The sequence below is a fragment of the Mauremys mutica genome, chromosome 3 (genome assembly GCF_020497125.1).
Source record: "Mauremys mutica isolate MM-2020 ecotype Southern chromosome 3, ASM2049712v1, whole genome shotgun sequence".
NCBI lineage: Eukaryota > Metazoa > Chordata > Testudines > Geoemydidae > Mauremys > Mauremys mutica.
In genome coordinates, this window is record NC_059074.1 from 95,608,956 (window position 1) to 95,631,819 (window position 22,864).

General features: G+C 46.4%; 1 protein-coding gene across 3 annotated transcripts in view; it reads left to right on the forward strand.

Annotated features, from left to right (window-relative positions):
• The window catches only part of RNF217 (ring finger protein 217), a 63,562-nt gene that overhangs the window by 21,784 nt on the left and 18,914 nt on the right, over window positions 1-22,864 (forward strand). For all 3 annotated transcript variants that reach the window (XM_045009852.1, XM_045009853.1, XM_045009851.1), the window contains exon 4: window positions 41-242. In XM_045009852.1, coding sequence (XP_044865787.1) covers window positions 41-242 — 202 coding nt within the window. The remainder of the gene's footprint in view (window positions 1-40; window positions 243-22,864) is intronic.

Here is a 22,864-nt window from a genome sequence, read left to right on the forward strand (position 1 = left end):
AAATTAACATTTTCTTTTTCTTCCTCTTGTGCTCATAAAGATCCACATCCAGAGAACAGAAGGGTGTGACCACATGACCTGTTCACAATGTAACACTAATTTCTGTTACCGCTGTGGGGAGAGATACCGCCAGCTCCGTTTCTTTGGAGATCACACATCAAACCTCAGTATATTTGGATGCAAATATCGCTACCTCCCTGAGAGACCGCATTTAAGGAGATTAGTGCGAGGCTCTGTCTGTGGTGAGTGGATGATGTGCCTTGCAGAGAACTGCATTATGAAGTGATGAGTGGTAAAAGTATTAACTAATTAACAATTGGTCCAAAATGCATCATAGACTTCTTTATAAAGAAGTTGGGTTGTTTTAAGATGCTTCATTAAAAATATAAACAAATTTAGCATTTGGAATTTTTAATCAATGGATTATGGGTGAATAAGCTCTTTTTTTACCTTTACTTTTCTAATAGACTTCTCTTGTATTGGAACTTTTTCATAATCGGAGTGTTACTGTAGCAAGCAAATTGAAAAAACGTTGCATCCCAACATAAAACTATTTTAATGGGGCGCTGAAGCATATACTTCCGGAAAGATAAACTTATAGTTGTCCTGTGTGTACATTTTCTAAGTATTCTTTTGTTGTTACTTAGGGCATTTAAATGAATCCTTTGTTCCATGTTGTATCCTAAGAAACAAGGGTGCTGTGGTAAACATCCTTTTATGAAATACTCAGGTTTAAACACTGAAATTCTACATTTCTCTTTTGCATTCGGTCCCATATTATTTTTGTGTAACACACACACACACACACCCCCTCACCCTCACCCTCACCCTCTACCTGTTTTGATTAGTCGGAGAATCAGAAAGCGCTTTCTTGATAATGCAGTGAAAACCACATTGGTGGTCTTACATAGTAAGCAAGGGCATTGTCCTAGTGATAAGTATCAGAGGGGTAGCCGTGTTAGTCTGGATCTGCAAAAAGCAGCAGAGTCCTGTGGCACCTTATAGACTAACAGATGTATTGGAGCATAAGTTTTCGTGGGTGAATACCCACTTTGTCGGACGCATGACATCCCAGTGATGTTACCCTTCTGTTTGTCTGACTACCAGACTTAGCCCTCTGAAGCATTAATACAAAACAATGCTCATCTACAGCTGACTGAGAATTTTCTGTCAATGTTTTTCCATTGAAAAAAAACAGTTTCTGCAGAAAAATTCTGATTTTTTTTTTCCAAATTTGCATTGTCTATTTTTGATCTTCTGTCTAAATGAAATATTTTTAGTTGGGTCATCCTGAATTAAAACATTTCATTTCTTGTCAGTTTGACATTGAACTGTGCCTATTATGGAGCCTCATGGGAGTTGTAGTTTTGACATTGCTTGTCCTGTCCTATTCTAGAGTCCATACTAAATCACAATCTCCTCTTTGGTTGAACCACCGTGGTGCATCATGGAAGATGTTGTCTGCCCGAGAGAGGAGAATGGGGGCATGAGGAACATGAGTTTCTATGGCAGCTTGGGTGGACACAGTTCAAACAAGCAGCAGTGAAACATTTTGATTCAGGAATATCAAAATAGTTTCAATTGAAAACAGCAAAATGAAACACTTCAACACTTCTGGATTTACATTTTTGTAAACTTCCCATTCTGGGTAAATTTCTGATATTACAAAGTCTCATCCCAAAGGAGGAAGAAAGCAAATGTTAAAATATCAAAAATGTACCTCAGGACAAAAATTTTGGTTTTTGATCATCAGTGTTATCACATTCATGGCCAGCCACCTCATTGAATTTTAACTTTCAAAACCAGTATAATACCTTTGAGAGTCAACACGGACTAGAAGGAAGTTATGAGATTGGGTGAGAGGAATTCCTAATTTCCAGTCTGGGGACTTCTGACTGCTTTCTTTGTGGCCTTGGGCAAGTTATTTTAATGTCTCTGTTTTGCCAGTTCTGTAAAAAGGGAATAATATTACTTTATCTTGTAGGTTTGTTGGGTGGAGTAAATTATTTACTTAGTGTTTCTGCATCAGTTTGAGGATGCTCTTGTAAATGCTAATTTTTTTCTTATTATTCTAGTTTGTTACTCATAGTTTAACTAGCATGTGGTGCTGGTGAATCGTTAACTCCTATTGTAACTCTATAAAATATATTTTGATTTTATTTGGGGAAAACTGTTGTCCTCCCTTCTTTTTTCAGCTTGCTTCTGATCCCCTTTGCTTAGCTCATCATCCTTCCTTTTGCCCCCTCTCTCTCTCCACCCTACCCTGCCACACATTTATTTTCCCTTTGCTCTAGCCTCTTCTTTCTTCCTGTCCCCTTCTCTCTGCAACCATATTAGGGTCTTCTGATAGCTGTTGTGCTCTTTGCTTTTGCCATAAGAGTGGCCATACTGGGTCAGACCAGTGTTCCATCTAACCCTAGTATCCTGTCTTCTGACAGAGGCCAGTGCCAGATGCTTCAGAGGGAATGAACAGAACAGGGCAATTTTGAGTGATCCTGTTCTCCAGTCCCAGCTTCTGGCAATGGGAAGTTTATGGCCACCCAGAGTATGGGATTGTGTCCCTTACCATTTTGGATAATAGTCTTTGATGGACCTGTCTTCCATTAACTTAACTAATTCGTTTTAGAAACCAGTTATAATTTTGGCCTTCACAGTATCCCATGTCATTGAGTTCCATAGGTTAGCTATGCATTGTATGAAGAAGTGCTTCCTTTTGTTTGTTTTAAATCTGTTTCTTATTAATTTCTTTGGGTGACCCCTAGTTCTTGTGTTATGTGAAGGGGTAAATAACACTTCCACCTCTATTACATCCCTCTTTAGTTGTCTTTTTTCTAAGAAGAACAGTCAGTCTTTTTAATCTCTCCTCCTCTAGAAGCTGTTCCATACCCCCTAATCATGTTTGTTGCCCTTCTCTGCACCTTTTCCAGTCCTAATGTTTTTTGGTTTTTTTTGAGATGAGGCAAGCAGAACTGCACGCAGTATTCAAGGTGTAGGCATGGATTTAGATAACATGGTTTTATATAGTGGCATTATTATATCTTCTATCCCTTTCCTAATGGTTCCTAACATTCTGTGATCTTTTTTGACTACCTCTGCACAATGAGCAGAAGTTTTTAGGGAACTATCCACAATCCAAGATCTCTCTCCAGAGTGGTAACAGCTAATTTAGACCCCATCATTTTGCATGTATAGTTGGGATTATGTTTTCTAATGTGCATTACTTTATGCTTATTTTGAATACTGTGTACAGATGTTGTCTCCTCATCTCAAAAAAGATATACTGGCATTAGAAAAGGTTCAGAGAGGGACAACTAAAATGATTAGGGATTTGGAATGGGACCCATATGAGGAGAGATTAAAGAGGCTAGGACTTTTCAGCTTGGAAAAGAGGAGACTAAGGGGGGATATGATAGATGTATATAAAATCATGAGTGATGTGGAGAAAGTGAATAAGGAAAAGTTATTTACTTGTTACCATAATATAAGAACTAGGGGCCATCAAATGAAATTGATGGGCAGCAGGTTTAAAACAAATAAAAGGATGTTCTTCTTCAAACAGGGCACAATCAACCTGTGGAGGAGGTTGTGAAGGCTAGGACTATAACAGGGTTTAAAAGAGAACAAGATAAATTCATGGAGGATAAGTCCATTAATGGCTATTAGCCAGGATGGGTAAGGAATGGTGTCCCTAGCCTCTGTTTGTCAGAGGGTGGAGATGGATGGCAGGAGAGAGATCACTTGATCATTACCTGTTAGGTTCACTCCCTCTGGGACACCTGACATTGGTCACTGTCGGTAGACAGGATACTGGGTTGGATGGACCTTTGGTCTGACCCAGTATGGCCGTTCTTATGTTCTTATACTGACCAGCATTGAATTTCATCTGCCATTTTGTAGCCTAGCCACCCAGTTTAGGGAGATCTCTTTGCAACTCCTCTCAGTCATCTTTGGACTTAACTATCTTGAGTAATTTTGTATTGTTTGCAAATTTTGCCACCTCACTGTTCATCCCTTTTCCCAGATCATGTATGAATTTGTTGAATAGCATAGGTCCCAGTACAGATCCTTTGGGGACTCTGCTGTTTACTTCTCTCCAGTGTGAAAACTGACCATTTATTCCTACTCTTTGTTTCCTATCTTTTAGCTAGTACTGATCCACAAGAACACCTTCCCTCTTATCCCATGACTGCTTAGTTTACTTAAGACCTTTTGGTGAGGCACCTTGTAAAAAGTTTTCTGAAAGTTCAAGTACAGTTTATCAGCAGGATAATCCTTATCCACATACTTGTTGACTCTCAAAGAATTCTAATAGATTGGTGAGGCATGATTTCTCTTTACAGAAGCCATTTTGATTCTTCCCCAATATATCATGTTCATCTATGTGTTTGATAATTTTGTTCTTTACTATAATTTCAACCGAATGCCTGGTATTGAAGTTAGGCTTACTGGCCTGTAATTGCCAGGATCACCTCTGAAGCCTTTTTAAAAAATCATCATTACCTTAACTACCCTCCAGTCATCTGGTAGACATTCATTTAATGGAGTTACATACCACAGTTAGAAGTTCTGCAGTTTCATATTTGGGTTTCTTTAGAACCCTTGGGTGAATATTATTTGGTCTTGGTGACTTATTACTGTTTAATTTATCAATTTGTTCCAAAACCTCTTCTACTGATATCTCAATCTGGGACAATTCCTCACCTAAAATGAATGGCTCAGGTGTGGGAATCTCCCTAACATCCTTTGCAGTGAAGACCACTGCATAGAATTCATTTAGCTACTCGGCAACAACCTGGTCTCCTTTAAATGTTTCTTTAGCACCTTGATTGTCTAGTGGCCCACACTGACTGTTTGATAAGCTTCTGATGTACTTAAAAAAAATTGCTGTTAGTTTTTATGTCCTTAACTAGTTACTTTTCAAATTCTTTCTTGTTCTGTCTCGTTATACTTGACTTACTAGAGTTTCTATACTCCTTCCTATTTTCCTCAGTAGGATTTGACTTCCAATTTTTAGAGGATGCCTTTTTACCTCCAACTGGTTCTTTTACTCTGCTGTTCAGTTATGATGGCATTTTTTGGTCCTCTTACTGGTTTTTTGTGGTGTATATATTTAGTTTAAGCCTCTATTATGGTGTTTTTAAATAGTCTCCATGTACTTTGCAGGCATTTCACCCTTGTGACTGTTCCTTTTAATTTCCATTTAATTAGCTTTCTTATTTTTGTGAAGTTCCCCTTTTTGAAGTTAAATGCTACTGTGGTGGGTTTCTTTGGTATTTTAACTCCTCTACAAGGTTGTTAAATTTAATTTCCATATGGCTACTATTACCAAGTGGTTCAGCTATACTTACCTCTTGGACCAGATCCTGTTGTTCCGCTTTGCACTAAATCAAGAATTGCCCATATACTTTTGTAGATATACTCTGTGGTAGCATCACTAACTGTAGCAGCAGATCTTCACTCCATTCATTCATTACACTCAAAAAAGCATCTTTAACACCAGCAAGACATGGGGGGTTACAAATGCAGTCCTTTGGTCTAAAAGTAAGCAATTGATAAGAACCTGTCTAAGAACATGCAGTCATGAAAAATCTAGACTTTAGGTTCCAAATGTGTAGGTATATACTGTGTGTGCTAAAATACAGTAAAGCAATTGTAATACAAAACAGAAATAACTTTTCTGACAAATGCCCTATTCTAATTAATGTTTTGTTGAGGGCACAAACTTTGCGAGCATGACTGCTCGCACATTTCTGGAAACCTGGCCTTTTTGTTTAATTTTCATCTGTTTAAAAACTGATGGCAGTGTGTGATGGATTTCCAGGGGTGAAACCTGGAACTGGGGTACCGCTGAGCCCTCTGTCTCACCAACCTGGGCTCTCTCTCACACTGTTATGCTCCAGGTCCTGCACATAACAGACATCCACAGGCAGGGACACACATGAACCTTTTGCCAGCCACTCATGAACCAACAATAGAGAGACTCCAGCCAGTTCCCCCTGCTCCTCAGCCTAGGATCCCAGGGCTTTACCATCCTGCTTTGGTCAGAAGCCTGACCAATGTAAGTTTATTACCCAGTCCTCCACTTCCACAAAAGAAAGTGGACGTGCACCAGCTTTTGTACACTGGGCAGATTCCCCAAGCACTTCAAGCAAAACACACTTTTTGAGATAAGATATGAAACAGATTTATTAACTACAGAAAGATAGATTTTAAGTGATTATAAGTAGTAAGTGTACAGATGAAAGTTGGTTACCCAAGATATAAAAGTAAAATCGCAATCTTAGTTCGATAAACTATGTAGGCAGGAATCTGTTTGCTCCGCAAACAGGCCCTGACCATCAAAGGGGAGATCTTGGATGGTGTGCTGCACTTCAGGGGGAAGTCCCGAAGACTGGAGCCAGGCATTCTGCCGCATGGCAATGCCGGATGCCAGAGTGCATGCAGCCGTGTCCACAGCATCGAGGGAACCCTGAAGGGAGGTTTGAGCTACCAATTTTCCCTCCTCAGCAATGGCCCCCAGTTCTGTATGAGCCTCTGCTGGGAGAAGATCTTAGAACTTAAGGACCGCAGACCAGGAATTAAAATTGTATCTACTGAGGATCGCCAGCTGGTTTGCGATCCGTAGCGAGAGACCACCAGTAGAATAAACTTTTCTTCTGAAAAGGTCCAGTCTTTTGGCATCCATTGATTTGGGAGCGGGCCCTTGTTGGCCTGATCTTTCTTGTATTGTATTGTTATGTATCTGCAAGAAACAACATTTCTATTGTTACAGCAAAAAAAAAAAACCACAATTTTTTTTTAATTTTTTTTTGAGAAATACTGTTTAAATACTGATGTGGAGGTAACAAATACATACAACCCCAGTAATCCTTGGATCAGAGTTAAATTTGATGTGTTATGATGACAATACATTTCTCCCTGTTTGGGCTGTATAAGATTTGATGTCCTTAACTCTTCATTTCCTTGTTTAAGTGCTCTTGTGGCTAGATTTTCTTGATAAGTTGATAGGAGTAGTACAATGCAAAACCTCAGCCTATGTTTACTCACTGAATTTTACTGTAGGATTTCTCTCTGGGGCAACCTCTGTTTTAGCTCACTACTTCCCTGTGACACTCTGACCTCCTAAATATGGAGCCTAATTGGAGCCACCTGCCAGCATAATTGAGTAGTAATTACCTTGAATTTTAATGTAAGATTTTAGCACTTGAACCTAGGATGACTCAATCAGAGAATTCTGCATTGATATACATGTTCCTAACATCTTCCATGGTGTTACAGAAGGGAAACAGGCTTTTTTTATGTTGCTCTAGTACAAGATGTGGAAACAAAAAATGTATGGGTAGCAAAATACCATGGAATTCCAACAAATCGCAGAGCAGAAAATTGAAAAATAAAAGTAGAATGGTTTGAATCTAATTAGGACTCAAGATTGCTGAGGAGAAAACATTAGGCTGCAGAGTAGATTTAGTGTTTAATTTGGTTGTCTGAATCAGGGAATGTTATGTATTAAACGGCATCAGTTTCTTAGGAGCTTGTCTCCTGATAATTCCTTCATTCAGGAAGGTGGAAAATGCTGAAATTGAGCTGATATTTACGAGATTTCAGCACAGCTTGTGAATTCTGCCATATGGTGGAATGGTGGAAATCTTGTGAGATCAGCTACACCTGTAAGATTTTCACCATCTTGTGGAGAGAGTCAGTTCTTGGGAACTTTCAAGTATCTCTGAACCAGAACTAAAAAAATACTTTCATTCCAGTTTTGGATCTGGCCTTGAACTAAAACTGTAAGGGTTTGTTTGGTTCTTGTAGTTGTGAATCCAGAACTCATTATACTATGGAAAATTTTGAAGAGATTCTTATAATGCTAGTTCTTGGCCAATCGCTACTTGGAGCAGGATTGAAGAAGGCTATAAAGGGGAGACAACATAATGTAACTTGTAGGAAAATAGCATATATGCAGTATAGTATAAATTAAAACCCTTTAGTGTAGAGAAGTGGGATTTCCTGACTGTCAGCCCTATAGTAAAATGAATTGGCATTTAGATCTGGGACTCATGAAAGAATTGTGGGGATGTAGTGAGGAAGTGGAATGCCATATGGTCAAAGTGAAATATCTCCAGCAGCATTTTAATTTCTCTTTTGGAAGGAAAATGCTTATCTTAAACAAAAATCTGTTTTTAGAAACAACTAAGTCTGTGCTTTAAAGTGTTTTGAATTTGGTTTTTACCATGTGATCCTGATTTCAATTTTAGTGTTTATATAAAAAGGGAAAGTTTTTTGCAGCAGGCTGACAAACTTGCTGTTTAGAAGCAAATGTTTCAGTAGGAAAAACTGCATGTGTCTCTGATAATAGGCAGACCATCTATTTAAAAATTATTAAAAGAAATCAGAGAAAAGGGGGAATACATACAGCTGAAGTGATTGTTCCCTTCCTCCCTTTAGCCTTATCTTTCACCCTGCCTTCAACCAGCAGATTTTTTTAAAGGGATTTTGTCCACTGTTTCCAGGGAAAACAGCAAGACTAAGCATCTGGTATCCAAAAAAATGAGCAGAATTTCATCTCTACTCTGTGTAGCCTTCATTCGGCTAAGTTGTAGAAAACAGGATGATCAGATTAAGGCCTGCTCTACACCTGAAATTTAGGTTGACCTAGCTGTGTCATGTAGGGGTGTAGTTAAGCTGACCCTAAGCCACAGTATAGACATTGCTAGGTCACTGGAAGAATTTCTCCATTGACCTAACTTCCACCTCTTAATGAGGTGGATTTACTACAGCAATGGAAAGAGTCCTTCCATCGCTGTAACAAGCATCTACACGGCTGTGCTACAGTGATGTAGCAGCAGCTGTAGTGTTTGTAGCATAGATGTAGCCTAACTAGAGTTTATTATGGCAGGGATTATGAATCCCGTTGGTCACTGAAAAAAGGGGAAAAAAATACACAGCTCGTTTAAATTTATAAAAGCATCATCTGACTCCAGTTAAGTGCATTAAATGGTAAATCATGTGCTGCATTACTGATTACATGCTACATAGCAGGGCAAAACAACAACCATAAAACATATTCCATTATAACAACTGAAGCTTTTATATCAGAAATAACTGTTTAAAAACTTGCTCTAGTTCTAAGATTTAGAAATAGTATGTTTTTACGCCTGTTTATTCTATCTTCTACTCCCCCCTTCCTTCTCAAGACTGAGTGCCTGATTCAGCAGGATATATACACAATTTATGCACTGCAGAAACCAGCATATGTCCCCAGTGTCCAGTCTTTGTTAGACATCTGCATGCAGATGCCAGGCTTATTGATTACTGGCCTGATAATAAGTCCTCATATATGTATTTGATTTTTTTAATCCAGATGGGAACTGAGACTAGTGTTTGTGGACTAGCTAGATCTGCCTGTATTTGTGTTTACGTATATTATCAATACAGATAGTGGAGTGACTCCATAGTTAAGGAGTGTATTGGAATTCGTGCATAAATGGACAAAAACTAGTGGTTGAATTCAATGTCCAAATAACTCAATAGAACAATAGCTTTTTAAAAAAAAATTAGTGTAATTTTAATAACACATGTAGAGTAAAAGATTTCTTGGAGGGAGTAAACAGAGGATCTGCAGTGTTTTGAGGTGGATTTGGAGTACGAGTTCTCACCCTGAAGAAAAATATCATGAAATATACTAAAATAACATGAAAAGGTACAGTAGAACCTCAGTGTTACAAACACCAGAGTTATGAACTGCCAGTCAGCCACTCCTCATTTGAAACTGGATGTACACAATCAGGCAGCAGAGATAAAAAAACTCCCCCCAAACCCAAATACTGTACAGCACAGTACTGTGTTAAATGTAAATTACTAAAAAAAAAAAGTTTAAAAAAAGGATTTGGCAAGGAAACTGTTTCTGTGCTTATTTCATTTAAATTCAGATGGTCAAAAACAGCATTTTTCTTCTCCATAGTAAAGTTTTAAAGCTGTATTAAATCCATGTTCAGTTATAAACTTCTGAAAGAACAACCATTATGTTTTGTTAAATTACGAACAACCTCCATTCCCAAGGTGTTCCTAACTCTGAGGTTCTACTGTAGCTGGAATTGCATGAAGTTATTCTCCTATTATCAGATAATCTTGTGCAATTAGCTTCCACTTAATTAAGGTGTAGAATTCTAAAAGTTTTTCCTTTTAAGTTTGGTTGTTTACTTAGTCTCCAGTATTTCTCAGCATTTAATGTTTCCTATAATAGTGATTGACAACATCATGATCCTTGTACATTAGTTGGACTAGATTCTCAGCTGGTGTAAATTGGTAGAGACTCCACTAAAGGCAATGGATCTACACCAGTGTATCTTGCCCAGTGCGTTCTATGTAGAGGCCATACCTATAAAGTGTCATTGGTGCATTCTGGTTACAATGATAAACCAGTTCTTTAGTGGTGGCTATGGCAGACCCCTTTTTAGCAGTGAAATTCATTACAATTTATGCTTCGGTTTCATAAGAGTCATCAAAAATATTCTGTTGTTGACTCATGTCGTATCTGCTTCTCCTCAGCTTAAAGTGGACGGTGGATATACCAGCTAGTAGTAGAAAATGGACAGTCCTGCACTGGCAGGATAAGGGATTTATTGTCCTAATTAATCTTACAACTGTAAGTTCAGTGACTCTATTAACTGAATTTGAAGGCACAGATGGGCTGATTACAAGCAGTAATCTAGGTATTTCTCTCTGGTGGTGAGAATGCTCCTGCTGCCCTCCCCCCATCACTTAAGTTTCTTGCCCTAATGAGTTCTGTTCATTCTGATAAACAGAGGTGTTCTGTTGCTTTCCCTCACTTTTTTTAGTGTTCTAATTTTGATATTTCATACATTTTATACAAATAGTTTCTTCAGTTAAATCCCATGAATGGTGATGTGTTAAGCAGTAACTGTTTTTTTTTTTTTTACTGCTGCCAAGCATGCTGACCAATATCATCTGGAGTGGATTGATTTAAATCACTGATTTTAATTATAATTTAAATCAGCAAATGGGAAACCTTGATTAAAATTTATTTTAATCATGGTTTCCCATTTGCTGATTTAAATAACTGATTTTAATCTTGTTTTGCATTTGTACCTTTTAGTTATTTCCTAAAGAATGGTTGATACTGATAGGTTGGTAACCAGTGAAATCTTAATTTGCAACTAAATATAGCCTTTGCTACTTTTTGTTAACCAGGAGAATACACTCCATCTATGCACATTTAAAGTAACTATATAGATGTGACTATCTGCATAGTTGAACAGCTATGTCCTCTCAACCCTCCCAGAATCTCGGGTGCCTTTCACACTGCTTTGCTGTGAGAACAACCACTCCTTGCCTGTTCACATACAGCCTCTAGCATGGAAAATCACTCCTAGTGGAATTATATGTGTTATGAATTACAGTCGAACCCATTTATGTCGACCTCGGTTAACTTGCCAATCCTGTTAAGTCGACGGTTTACAAGTGGAACCGCCAGACTCCCTCTTTGGCTTATGAGTTTCTCATCCCTTATGTCGATTTGCCGAACCCTAATATCTCGAGCCCGTCCCCGACCCACCGTGTCCCCAGCCGCCGGCTCCCCGGCTCTCCAGCCGCGCGGTTCCCCAGCCGCCCGCTTCCCGCGTCCCCAGCCGCCGGCTCCCCGGCTCTCCAGCCGCGCGGTTCCCCAGCCGCCCGCTTCCCGCGTCCCCAGCCGCCCGGCTCCCCGCGTCCCCGACCCACCGTGTCCCCAGCCGCCCGCTCCCCGGCTCCCCAGCCCCGCGGTTCCCCGCTTCGCCGTCCGCCCGTCCGCCCGGCTCCGCTTCCCCGCCCGGCTCCGCTTCCCCGCCCCGACCCGCATACCCGGTCCCTGCCTGTCCCCGCCCGCCCGCCGGCCCGCATACCTGGTCCCTGCCCGTCCCCGCCCCACATACCTGGTCCCGGCTTCTCCTGCCGCTCGCCCGCCGGCTCCGCTTCCCCGCCCGCCGGTCCCCGCTTCCCCGCCCCCGCATACCCGGTCCCTGCCTGTCCCCGCCCGCCCGCCCGGCCCGCATACCTGGTCCCTGCCCGTCCCCGCCCGTCCCCGCCCCACATACCTGGTCCCGGCTTCTCCTGCCGCCCGCCCGCCGGCTCCGCTTCCCCGCCCGCCGGTCCCCGCTTCCCCGCCCCCGCATACCCGGTCCCTGCCTGTCCCCGCCCGCCCGGCCCACATACCTGGTCCCCGCCCGTCCCCGCCCGTCCCCGCCCCACATACCTGGTCCCGGCTTCTCCTGCCGCCCGCCCGCCGGCTCCGCTTCCCCGCCCGCCGGTCCCCGCTTCCCCGCCCCGCATACCCGGTCCCTGCCTGTCCCCGCCCGCCCGCCCGGCCCGCATACCTGGTCCCTGCCCGTCCCCGCCCGTCCCCGCCCCACATACCTGGTCCCGGCTTCTCCTGCCGCCCGCCCGCCGGCTCCGCTTCCCCGCCCGCCGGTCCCCGCGTCCCCGCCCCGCATACCCGGTCCCTGCCTGTCCCCGCCCGCCCGCCCGGCCCGCATACCTGGTCCCTGCCCGGCCCCGCCCGTGGCCGCGGATCTTAGAAGGTACCGGCTTCTCCTGCCGCCCGCCCGCCGGCTCCGCTTCCCCGCCCGCCGGTCCCCGCTTCCCCGCCCCGCATACCCGGTCCCTGCCTGTCCCCGCCCGCCCGCCCGGCCCGCATACCTGGTCCCTGCCCGTCCCCGCCCGTCCCCGCCCCACATACCTGGTCCCGGCTTCTCCTGCCGCCCGCCCGCCGGCTCCGCTTCCCCGCCCGCCGGTCCCCGCTTCCCCGCCCCCGCATACCCGGTCCCTGCCTGTCCCCGCCCGCCCGCCCGCCCGGCCCGCATACCTGGTCCCCGCCCGTCCCCGCCCGTCCCCGCCCCACATACCTGGTCCCGGCTTCTCCTGCCGCCCGCCCGCCGGCTCCGCTTCCCCGCCCGCCGGTCCCCGCTTCCCCGCCCCGCATACCCGGTCCCTGCCTGTCCCCGCCCGCCCGCCCGGCCCGCATACCTGGTCCCTGCCCGTCCCCGCCCCACATACCTGGTCCCGGCTTCGCCTGCCGCCCGCCCGCCGGCTCCGCTTCCCCGCCCGCCCGTCCGTCCGTCCGTTCGTCCGTCCGCCCGGCTCCGCTTTGCCGGATCCAGCCACGTGCAGGCAGCGCGGTAAGGGGGCAGGGAGGGGGTGGGGGGGTGGATAGGGGTTTATCTCGATCATTGGTTATCTCGATGGCTTTTGGCAAACCCCTAGGCCGTCGAGATAACAGGGTTTAACTGTATGTTGCAGAATGAAACCAGCACTTTTTCAGTCCCAGACTTGTCCCCAGAAATGTGTGTCTTGTACTGCCGAACTCTTTTTCTTTCCGTGCAGTACAAGCTCATAGAAAGTCCATTGTTTTATCTCACCCCCACTTTGAGCTTGTGGGTTCAAAGATGGGGACCCGCAGGTATTCTCCCCCCACCCTAACCCTTAGGGTAGGATTCCTTCTCGCTGCCACCAGTCAGGTTAACGTGTCTGACGCACTGCCTGTCCCCCAAGCTTCCCCTGGGGAACCCAGATTCAAACCCCTTGAATCTCTACACACAGGGAAGCAGCCCACTTCCCCCCTCCCTCTCCTGCTCTCTCTCTGCTTGGAGACAACCCTTGTCTCCACAGAGTGGCGCCTAGCTTCCTTCCCCTGAATCCACAGGTAAGGAACTTAACCAAGTCCTGAACTTAAAAGAGTTTATTAAAAGAATAAAAGAAAGAAGAGAAAAAAATACACAATCTCTATGAATCCAAGATAGACATTCATAGGGTCTAATCTTATTAATCCCTGGAGAAATTTCTCCCTTTTCCTCAGTACAAACAATACAGGCAAAATTACGAATAATCAATGCAAACACACAGAATTGCAGACACAGGATTCTTATATGCAATTACCCAGCTCTTCTAATACTCACTAGCTTGAATAGAAGAAATTAGTTCAGAAAGATGAGCAGACTTGATTAAACATCTGGACTGGTGTAGGTCCAGACGGCTAAGAACTCAGAACAAAGAACACAGAGACCCAAGTTCCCGCTCTCTGGGATTTTCAAATTCTCTTCCCTGATTGGTCCTTTGGTCAGGTGTTTCACCAGGTCTGTGTTAACCCTTTACAGGTAGACCTTAACCCTTAACTAACTACTTATGACAGATATGCACAAACCCTGTTATCTCAGGTTCCAGACACTTCAATCTAAACACACACTGGTTTAGATAAAACAAGTTCTTCTTCGAGTGCTTGTTCACGTCCATTCCACATTAGGTGTGCGTGCGCCGCATGCAAGAGCGTCGGAAACTTTTCCCTTAGCGGCACCCATCGAGCCAGTGGGGCCCCTTATATATGTCCCTGCGCCGTGCATATATGTCCCTGCTGGCCCGACCCCCTCCAGTTCCTTCTTACCCTCCGTGGCGGCATTGGAACAACCTCTTGCCCTCGTAGGAGAAGCAATCCCTTAGCCTTAGAGTACTTAACTGCTATCAGTTCGTTAGCATTCCCTTGCTGTGGATACTTAATAGATTAGGTGCTTGGAGGCTTCCAGCACCTGCCGCGGGGCATGCCGCAGGCCCACGGAGTGACGGGTTAGATCACAGAACCCCCCTTGGGAGCTGCCACCCGATGTGCCAAGACTACTTCTACCCCTGCCTTCCCTGCCAACTCAGGACTCCAGCCCCCTGTCTTGCTGAGCCAGACACTCTCATCTGCTCCAATACAGACTGAGGGTCTGAATTACTTGCCCCAAAGCTGCAGGTTTACCTGAAAGCAGCTAACAGAAGTGTTCTTGTCTTTAACACGCCGATGCCCAACTCCCAATGGGTCTAAACCCCAATAAATCCATTTTACCCTGTATAAAGCTATAACACTGATAGAGAGATATGCACAGTTGTTTGCTCCCCCAGGTATTAATACATACTCTGAGTTAATAAGTAAAAAGTGATTTTATTAAATACAGAAAGTAGGACTTAAGTGGTTCCAAGTAGTAACAGAACAAAGTAAGTCACCAAGCAAAATAAAATAAAATGCACAAATCTATGTCTAATCAAACTGAATACAGATAATCTCACCCTCAGAGATGCTTCAGTAAGTTTTTTCTTCAGACTGGACACCTTCCAGGCCTGGGCTCAATTCTTTCCCCTGGTACAGCTCTTGTTCCAGCTCAGGTGGTAGCTAGGGGATTCTTCATGATGGCTCCTCCCTCCTCTGTTCTGTTCCACCCCTTTATATATCTTTTGCATAAGGCGGGAATCCTTTGTCCCGCTCTGGGTTTCCGCCCCCTCCTTCTCAATGGAAAGACACCAGGTTAAAGATGGATTCCAGTTCAGCTGACATGATCATATGTCACTGTAAGACTTCATTGCCCACTTGCCAGCACTCATGTATACAGGGAGACTTACAGGTAAAACACACCCATCTGCAGACAATTATCCTGGTTACTGGGAGTCATCAAGATTCCAAACCACCATTAATGGCCCACACTTTGCATAATTACGAGTTATGTTTCATATTTCTAGTTTCGGATACAAGAGTGGTACATTTATACAAATAGAATGATCACACTCAGTAGATTATAAGCTTTGTAATGATACCTTACAAGAGATCTTTTGCATGAAGCATATTCCAGTTACATTATAGTCACTCATTAGCATATTTTTATAAAATTATATAGACTACAACGTCACACATGGGTTTAAGGCTTGCGCCACGTGCCACAAGCCTATGCTGGTTAGTGACCCCCACTTCTCCTGTCTACGTTGCCTAGGGGAAGCACACCAAGCAGAGAGGTGTAAGGTTTGCAAGGTGTTTAAGCCTAGAACAAAGAAAGAGAGAGACTTTCATTTGAAGCAGTTGTTGATGGAGGCTGCGCTTCAGCCATCGGGTCGGAGCACCTGACACCGGCTCCAGCCTCCTCCAAAAGACCTGGTACCAGATAAGCACCGCAAGCCGTCGGCCTCGAGCGAAGTAGCCCACGGCACCGCTCATCCTCCCTAAGGCTAAACCAAAGGAAGGGCACTGACATTCCCCACAAAGGAGACTGGTGCCACCTAAGAACTCGGGCACCAGGAAGAGCATGATGGACGCTGTACCGGCACTGGTGGCGCCGGCACCACAAGTCCCACTGAGTCTAGCCCCGAGTGAACTCAGTGAGGACGACAGGCTCGAGGGAGTAATAGATCAACCCTCCACGCCTGACATCTTTGAGGCAGCGAAGGACCTCATTGGGTTGTCGGCGGTGAGCCCCCTCCCGACCAGGAAGAAGCCTCCAGCACCCGGGCCTGGGGTGCTGTCGAGGGGAAAGCCAGCAATAGTGCGCCGTTCAAGGACACTGTCCCGGCATCGCTTCCTGCGTTGGTCCTGGTCGAGCTTTGAGTCTGTGGACTCTGTTACCCCTGACGCAGAGGGAAGTCTTGGTACCGGAGGTGAGTCAGTGCACGGGTTTAGTGCAAGGGACTCAGTGCTCTCCGGCACCCCCCCAAAGACCGGCACCAGGAGAAGGCGAGCCGGTCATCACCGAAGGCTTCCAGAAGTCACCGGTCCTGGTCCAGATCTCGGGAGCACCGGTCCCGGTCCCATGAGCAGCGGTACCGGTCCCGATTGGCAAGAAGCCGCTCGTTGACCTCCCGCCGGCACAGATCAATGGCACTGCTGTGGCCTTCACATTTGGCGTCGCCGGAGTCCAGCGCCGACTCGGGCCGATACAGTTACCCACACCAGGCACCGGACAACAGAGAACACCAGGCTGAGTGGCAAACCCAGTGGGGACCACCAGGACACTGGCCCTTCTGGATCCCTTGGGCCTACCGCCAGCGGCAAGGGACTCTCTCCAGGGCCAGCTACTCGGTGCACCGGTCCTGGCCCCTGCGCCGACGCTCCTCCGTGTGGGAAGCTACGGTGTCCAGACCACCTGCACCTTCACCAAGCGAGAGACTGGCACTGAGTCCGGTGCTGCCCCAAGGTCAGATGTCCCGGCCCGAGCCAGAAGCCCCTCCTGTGGGGGAGGAAGACCAAGGGGATCATCAGGAGGAAGCTGAGCAGCTGCTGACCTCCTCATCATCCCCGGATGAAGCAGTGGCAGGCACAGAGGTATCAGGGCCTCTGCCAATAGACCACAGAGCCCATCAAGAGCTACTGCATAAGGTTGCTCATAACTTGGGGTTGCAGGCCGAGTAGACGGTTGAGCAGGGGGACCCCATGGTGGACATTCTGAGCTCAGAAGGTCCATCCAGAATAGTGCTTCCGCTCATTAAGCCCTTACAGTCAAACTATAAGACTATATGGCAGACCCCGGCCTCCAGCGCTCCAACAGCCAAGGGTGTGGAGCTGAAGTACTTCGCCCCATCAAAGGGGTATGACTTCTTGTTTTGCCACTCAAGCCCATGTTCCTTGGTAGTCACAGTGGTAAACGAGAGAGCCATGGGCAGCAGGCCCCGGCCCCCAAGGCCAAGGAAGCAAAGTGCCTGGACCTGTTAGGCAGAAAGGTATATTCCTCAGGGGGCCTCCAGTTGAAGATTGCTAACCAGCAGGCCATCCTCAACAGGCATAACTTCAACTCCTGGGCAGCAATGGGGAAGTTTAAGGACAACATCCCGCAGGAGTTCACGGCACTGGTGGACGAAGGCAAGGCCATAGCGAAGACTTCTCTCCAGGCATCCTTGGATTCGGCGGATGCGGCGGCCAGGACAGTCGCGTCTGGCGTGGTCATGCAACGCTCGACATGGCTTCAGGAGTCAGGTCTGCCACCTGAGGTCCAGAACTCAGTCTAGGACCTCCCCTTCGAAGGGTCTGGGCTCTTTTTGGGCCAGACGGACACAAAGCTACATAGCCTCAAGGACTCAAGGGCTACACTCAAGTTGCTGGGTATGCACACCCCGGCGACTCAAAGGAAGCCTTTCAAGCCGCAGCCGCTTCCTCAGTGTCCCTACCAGCTTCGTCCTAGGCACGAGCCCTACCGCAGGCGAAGCGGGGATAACAGGAGGCGATGTAATAATAACAGAGCCAAGGCCAACGTAAGTCCCAGCCGGGCCCTAAACCAGGCTTTTGAAGGTGCATTCGAGGACAGCGTACCAGACCAAGCACCGGATCCATCCCCTTGTTTCCTGAACTGCCTGTCCCGTTTCTCCTGTGCGTGGTCCAGCATTACATCAGACCGTTGGGTGTTATGCACGGTGCGAAATGGATACATGCTGCAGTACTCCCTGCCAAACCCACACACCCCTTCCCCATCCCTCTTCGGGGACCCCTCTTACAAGCACCTCCTGGGAAAAGAGGTTTGCACGCTCCTGGATGTGGGGGTGGTAGAGATGGTACCGAAAGACCTAAAGTGGAAAGGGTTCTACTCCCGATACTTCCTCATTCCCAAGGCCAAAGGAGGCCTTTGACCCATTCTAGACCTACGCGGGCTCAACAAGTTCCTGGTCAAGGCCTGGTTCCGCATGGTCTCTCTGGGCACCATCATCCCTTCCCTGGATCCGGGGGACTGGTACGCTGCCCTCAACATGAAGGACACGTATTTTCATATCGCCATCCACCCAGCGCGTCGCCTATTCCTGCGTTTCACCGTGAACCAGGAACATTACCAGTTCACAGTTCTCCAGTTTGGCCTAGCTGCGGCCCCACGAGTGTTCACAAAATGCATGGCGGTAGTGGTGGTCATCTTACAGAGGCAGAGAATTCGAGTTTACCTGTACCTCAATGACAAGCCGGTCCGAAGGGGAGGTTCGGTCCCACGTGCAGGTGGCCCTGAGACTATTCCCCATGCTGGGGCTCCTGGTCAACGTCCCCAAATCCACCTTCATTCCAATGCAGAGAGTGGAATTCATAGGGGCGGTCCTAGATGCAGTACAGGCAAAGGCGAGACTTCCAGTATCACGATTCCTGGCCATCCAGCAAGCAGTGAACTCCCTGTGCCAGTTTCCCACTACAACGGCCAGAGGCTGCTGGGCCACATGGGAGCATGCATGCATGTGGTCAAGCACGCCAGACTAAAACTCAGGACACTGCAGGCTTGGCTTACCCGTGTATACCACCCAGGCAGGGACTCCCTGGACTTGGTATTGACAGCCCTGGGGGACATGCTAGACTCCTTTCAGTGGTGGCGGTCCCAGACAGTGGTTTGCGAAGGCATCCCCTTTGCCACACAACAGCCGGACCTGACGCTTGTGACGGACACGTCAGACCTCGGATGGGGTGCTCAACTAGGGGACTCAGGGCTTGTGGTCGGGAGCAGAGCGGTCTCTCCATATCACTGTGAAGGAGCTCAGGGTGGTTCATTTAGCCTGCCAGACCTTTCACGCCACTTTGAGTTGTCACAGCGTGACAGTTTTGATGGACAACACGACTGCTATGTTTATATAAACAAGCAGGGTGGAGCCTGTTCCTTGTCACGAGGCTCTCGTCCTCTGGAACTTTTGCATAGCCCACACCATCCACCTCGAGGCGTCCTACCTCCCGGGGGTGCGGAACGAACTGGTGGACCACCTCAGCAGGTCGTATCACATGCACGAGTGGACGCTGAGAGCCGACGTCATGTTTTCGCCCTTCCGCAAGTGGGGGTTTCCCCGAGTAGACCTGTTTGCCACCAAGGGCAATGCCCAATGCCCGCAGTTCTGCTCGTTCCAGGGCCGCAGCCCGGGCTCAATAGCAGACACATTCGCGATCCCGTGGGGAGGGGAATTGAAATACGCCTTTCCCCCACTTCCTCTGGTGCACAAAGTCCTGCTCAAGGTGTGCAGGGACAGGGTGATGGTCATCCTCATCGCCACAGCCTGGCCCCGCCAGCACTGGCTCACCATGCTCCTGGAGCTGTTGGTGGAAGCCCTGGTAACCTTGCCCCTACACCGGGACCTCATCACGGAGGGCGGCTCCTCCACCCTGACCTGCAATCACTGCATCTGACAGTATGGAAGCTCTGTGGCTGAATGCTCTGGAGACCCAGTGCTCCCTTCCTGTGTAGCAGGTTCTACTTGGTAGTAGGAAACCCTCTACCGAGGCGACTTACCTGGCCAAGTAGAAGAGGTTCTCGTGCCGGTGTGGGCCCTGACAGGTTCAGCCATGCCAGGCTCCGGTGCCGACCATTCTAGAGTATCTACTGCACCTCAAGCAGCAGCAGGGGCTGGCCCCATCCTCCATCAGGGTGCATGTGGTGGCCATTTCCGCCTTCCACCCAGGGTTTTCAGGGGGCTCGGTGTTCTCTGACCCAATGGTGGGGGGGTTCCTTAAAGGACTGGAGAAGGTGCTCCCTTACTCACGCCCCCCAGTCCCTCCATGGAATCTCAACTTAGTCCTTTCTAAGCTCATGGGGGTCCCCGTTCGAGCCCCTTGCTACCTGCTCCCTCCTCCACCTTTCCTGGAAGGTGGCTTTCCTAGTGGCCATCACCTCAGCCAGAAGGATATCTGAGCTGAGGGCACTCAACGCTGAGCCACCATATACAGTGTTTCATAAAGACAAGGTGCAGCTCCATCCACACCCAAAGGTGGTCTCACAATTCCATCTAGGCCAGGACATTTGTCGTCTGGTGTTTTTCCCCAAACCCTACGCGGACCTGAATCACCGCAGCCTGCACACCCTGGATGTCTGTTGAGCGATGGCGTTCTACTTGGAGCGCACCAAGCCCTTTCATAAATCCACGCAGCTGTTCGTGGCTGTGGCTGAGAGGATGAGGCCTCCTGGTGTCAGCGCAGTGACTCTCCTCCTGGATTACAGACTGCATTCGAGCGTGTTATGACCTCGCAGGTGTTCCGGCCCTGGTGGTCACGGCTCACTCGACCAGGGCGCAAGCAGCTTCAGTGGCCTTCCTGGCACAAGTCCCGATCCAGGAGATCTGCAGAGCAGCTACCTGGTCGTCGGTGCATACCTTCACGACCCACTACACGGTCAACCAGCAGGCCCGAGAGGACATGGCGGTTGGCGGTGCGGTCCTCTGATCAATTGTTCCGTGACTCCTACCCTCCTCCAAAGGTAAGCTTGTAATTCATCTAATGTGGAATGGACGTGAACAAGCACTCGAAGAAGAAAAGTTACCTACCTTTTTGTAACTGTTGTTCTTCGAGATGTGTTGTTCACATCCATTCCACCCACCCACCCGCCCTCCTACCCCTCTGTCGGAGTCGCCGGCAAGAATGAACTGGAAGGGGTTGGGCCAGCAGGGATATATATGCACAACGCAGTGGTACCACTCAGGTGGGGGCCCCGCCGGCCCGATGGGTGCCGCTTAGGGAAAAGTTTCTGATGCTTGTCCACGCAGCGTGCGCACACCTAATGTGGAATGGACGTGAACAACACATCTCAAAGAACAAGTTACGAAAAAGTAGGTAACAGTTTTTTATTAACTACAGAAAGATAGATTTTAAGTGATTACAGGTAATGAGGCATAAAAGAATTGGTTACAAAGAAATAAAAGGTAAACGCAAACGAATACCTAATTTATGAAGCTAAATGAATTTAAAGCAAAGGTTTTTTTCACCACATGCTTTCACTGGCTGAACTCCTTTAGTTAGGACCACTCCCTTAGTTCACTGATGCGTCCTTTGTCTTTCAAACATGGTTAATGCTGTGAGTGGAGATGAGGGGAAAGAGGTGATTTGTGTCCTCTGTTCCTCATTTTTATATCTTTACTCTTTGAAAATCCTCTCTAGCTGGGGTTCAGGTGACAGCCAGTCTGTTTACATGGAAACCCCCAGCTGTTCCACTGCCGAAATATAAATTTCTTCCTCACATCCTTCTTCCTGTTAAAGAATGGCCACTCAACTTGGTAATAGTTCACTTGATTATGTTGACACCTGACTGAGGTGCTGGCTAACCTTTTGTCTCTGAGGAACTGGTTTGGGCTGTTTTTCTAACTTGGAGCATGTCTCAGCAATGTCATACAGTAAAATCTTATAACTTTACATACGATGTTGCTCCACACATTTTACCAGAACAATAATATTTAGTAGATTTTGAGTTTTCAAACAGTACCTCACAATGCACAGTTAATACAAAATTTATCATAGTCTTGTAAAAGTGGTGAACATAAGGGTACAGTCCGTCACAAAAGATTAACGTACATTTATTCAGATTCTTAATTTTTACATTTTTTATTATAAAATGGTGAATAACACATTTCTTTACTAAATTGATTTTTTTACTTGTGACTTGTGTTAAACTATATTTGCATGGTAATTGGAATTCAATTATAAATGCACAGACAGCATTTTAATATTGTTTTTATTTAATAAACTACCGTAACTATGCTGGTTACAGAATAAGAAAGTTTATCAAAATATGTATTAAAGAAATTATTACATGTAGTTACTGAATTGAACTGATTTGTTTCTGGTCACCATCCTTCAAGATTTTAGAACTATTACATTTCATCCTCTCACAGCTAGTTTTTATTCATAGATTGGAAGAGGAAAAAAAGCTTTCCTACTTTTTTCAACTCCCAACTGGTTTCTCACCTTTGAACAAACTGGTTGATTGAACTGAAATGAAGAAAACACCTGCAGAAGAGGCTACTTCTGGTTTAGCACTGCAACAAATTCTGATTCCAGGTGCTTAGCCAGTGATGTCCAAGTTCTATCAGTTCAGTGGTTTGATGTTCTTTGAAACTTCAATAGCAAACATGTACTGCTTGTGTATTTTTAAATGTAATTATTTTAATAGATTTCATAAGTTTAGGACTGAGTATAGGTTGTCATAACTTCAAACATTTTAAATATTTTTACTTTTTAAAAAAATGTACTTAAATAACAAAAATTGATGGGTTTTATCTATGTGCTTATCCTTGATTGCCTTGTTTCCTTGTGGTCCTTACTTGTCTATTGCATCCATCGGCTGTCTCTTGTGTTAGATTGTAAGCT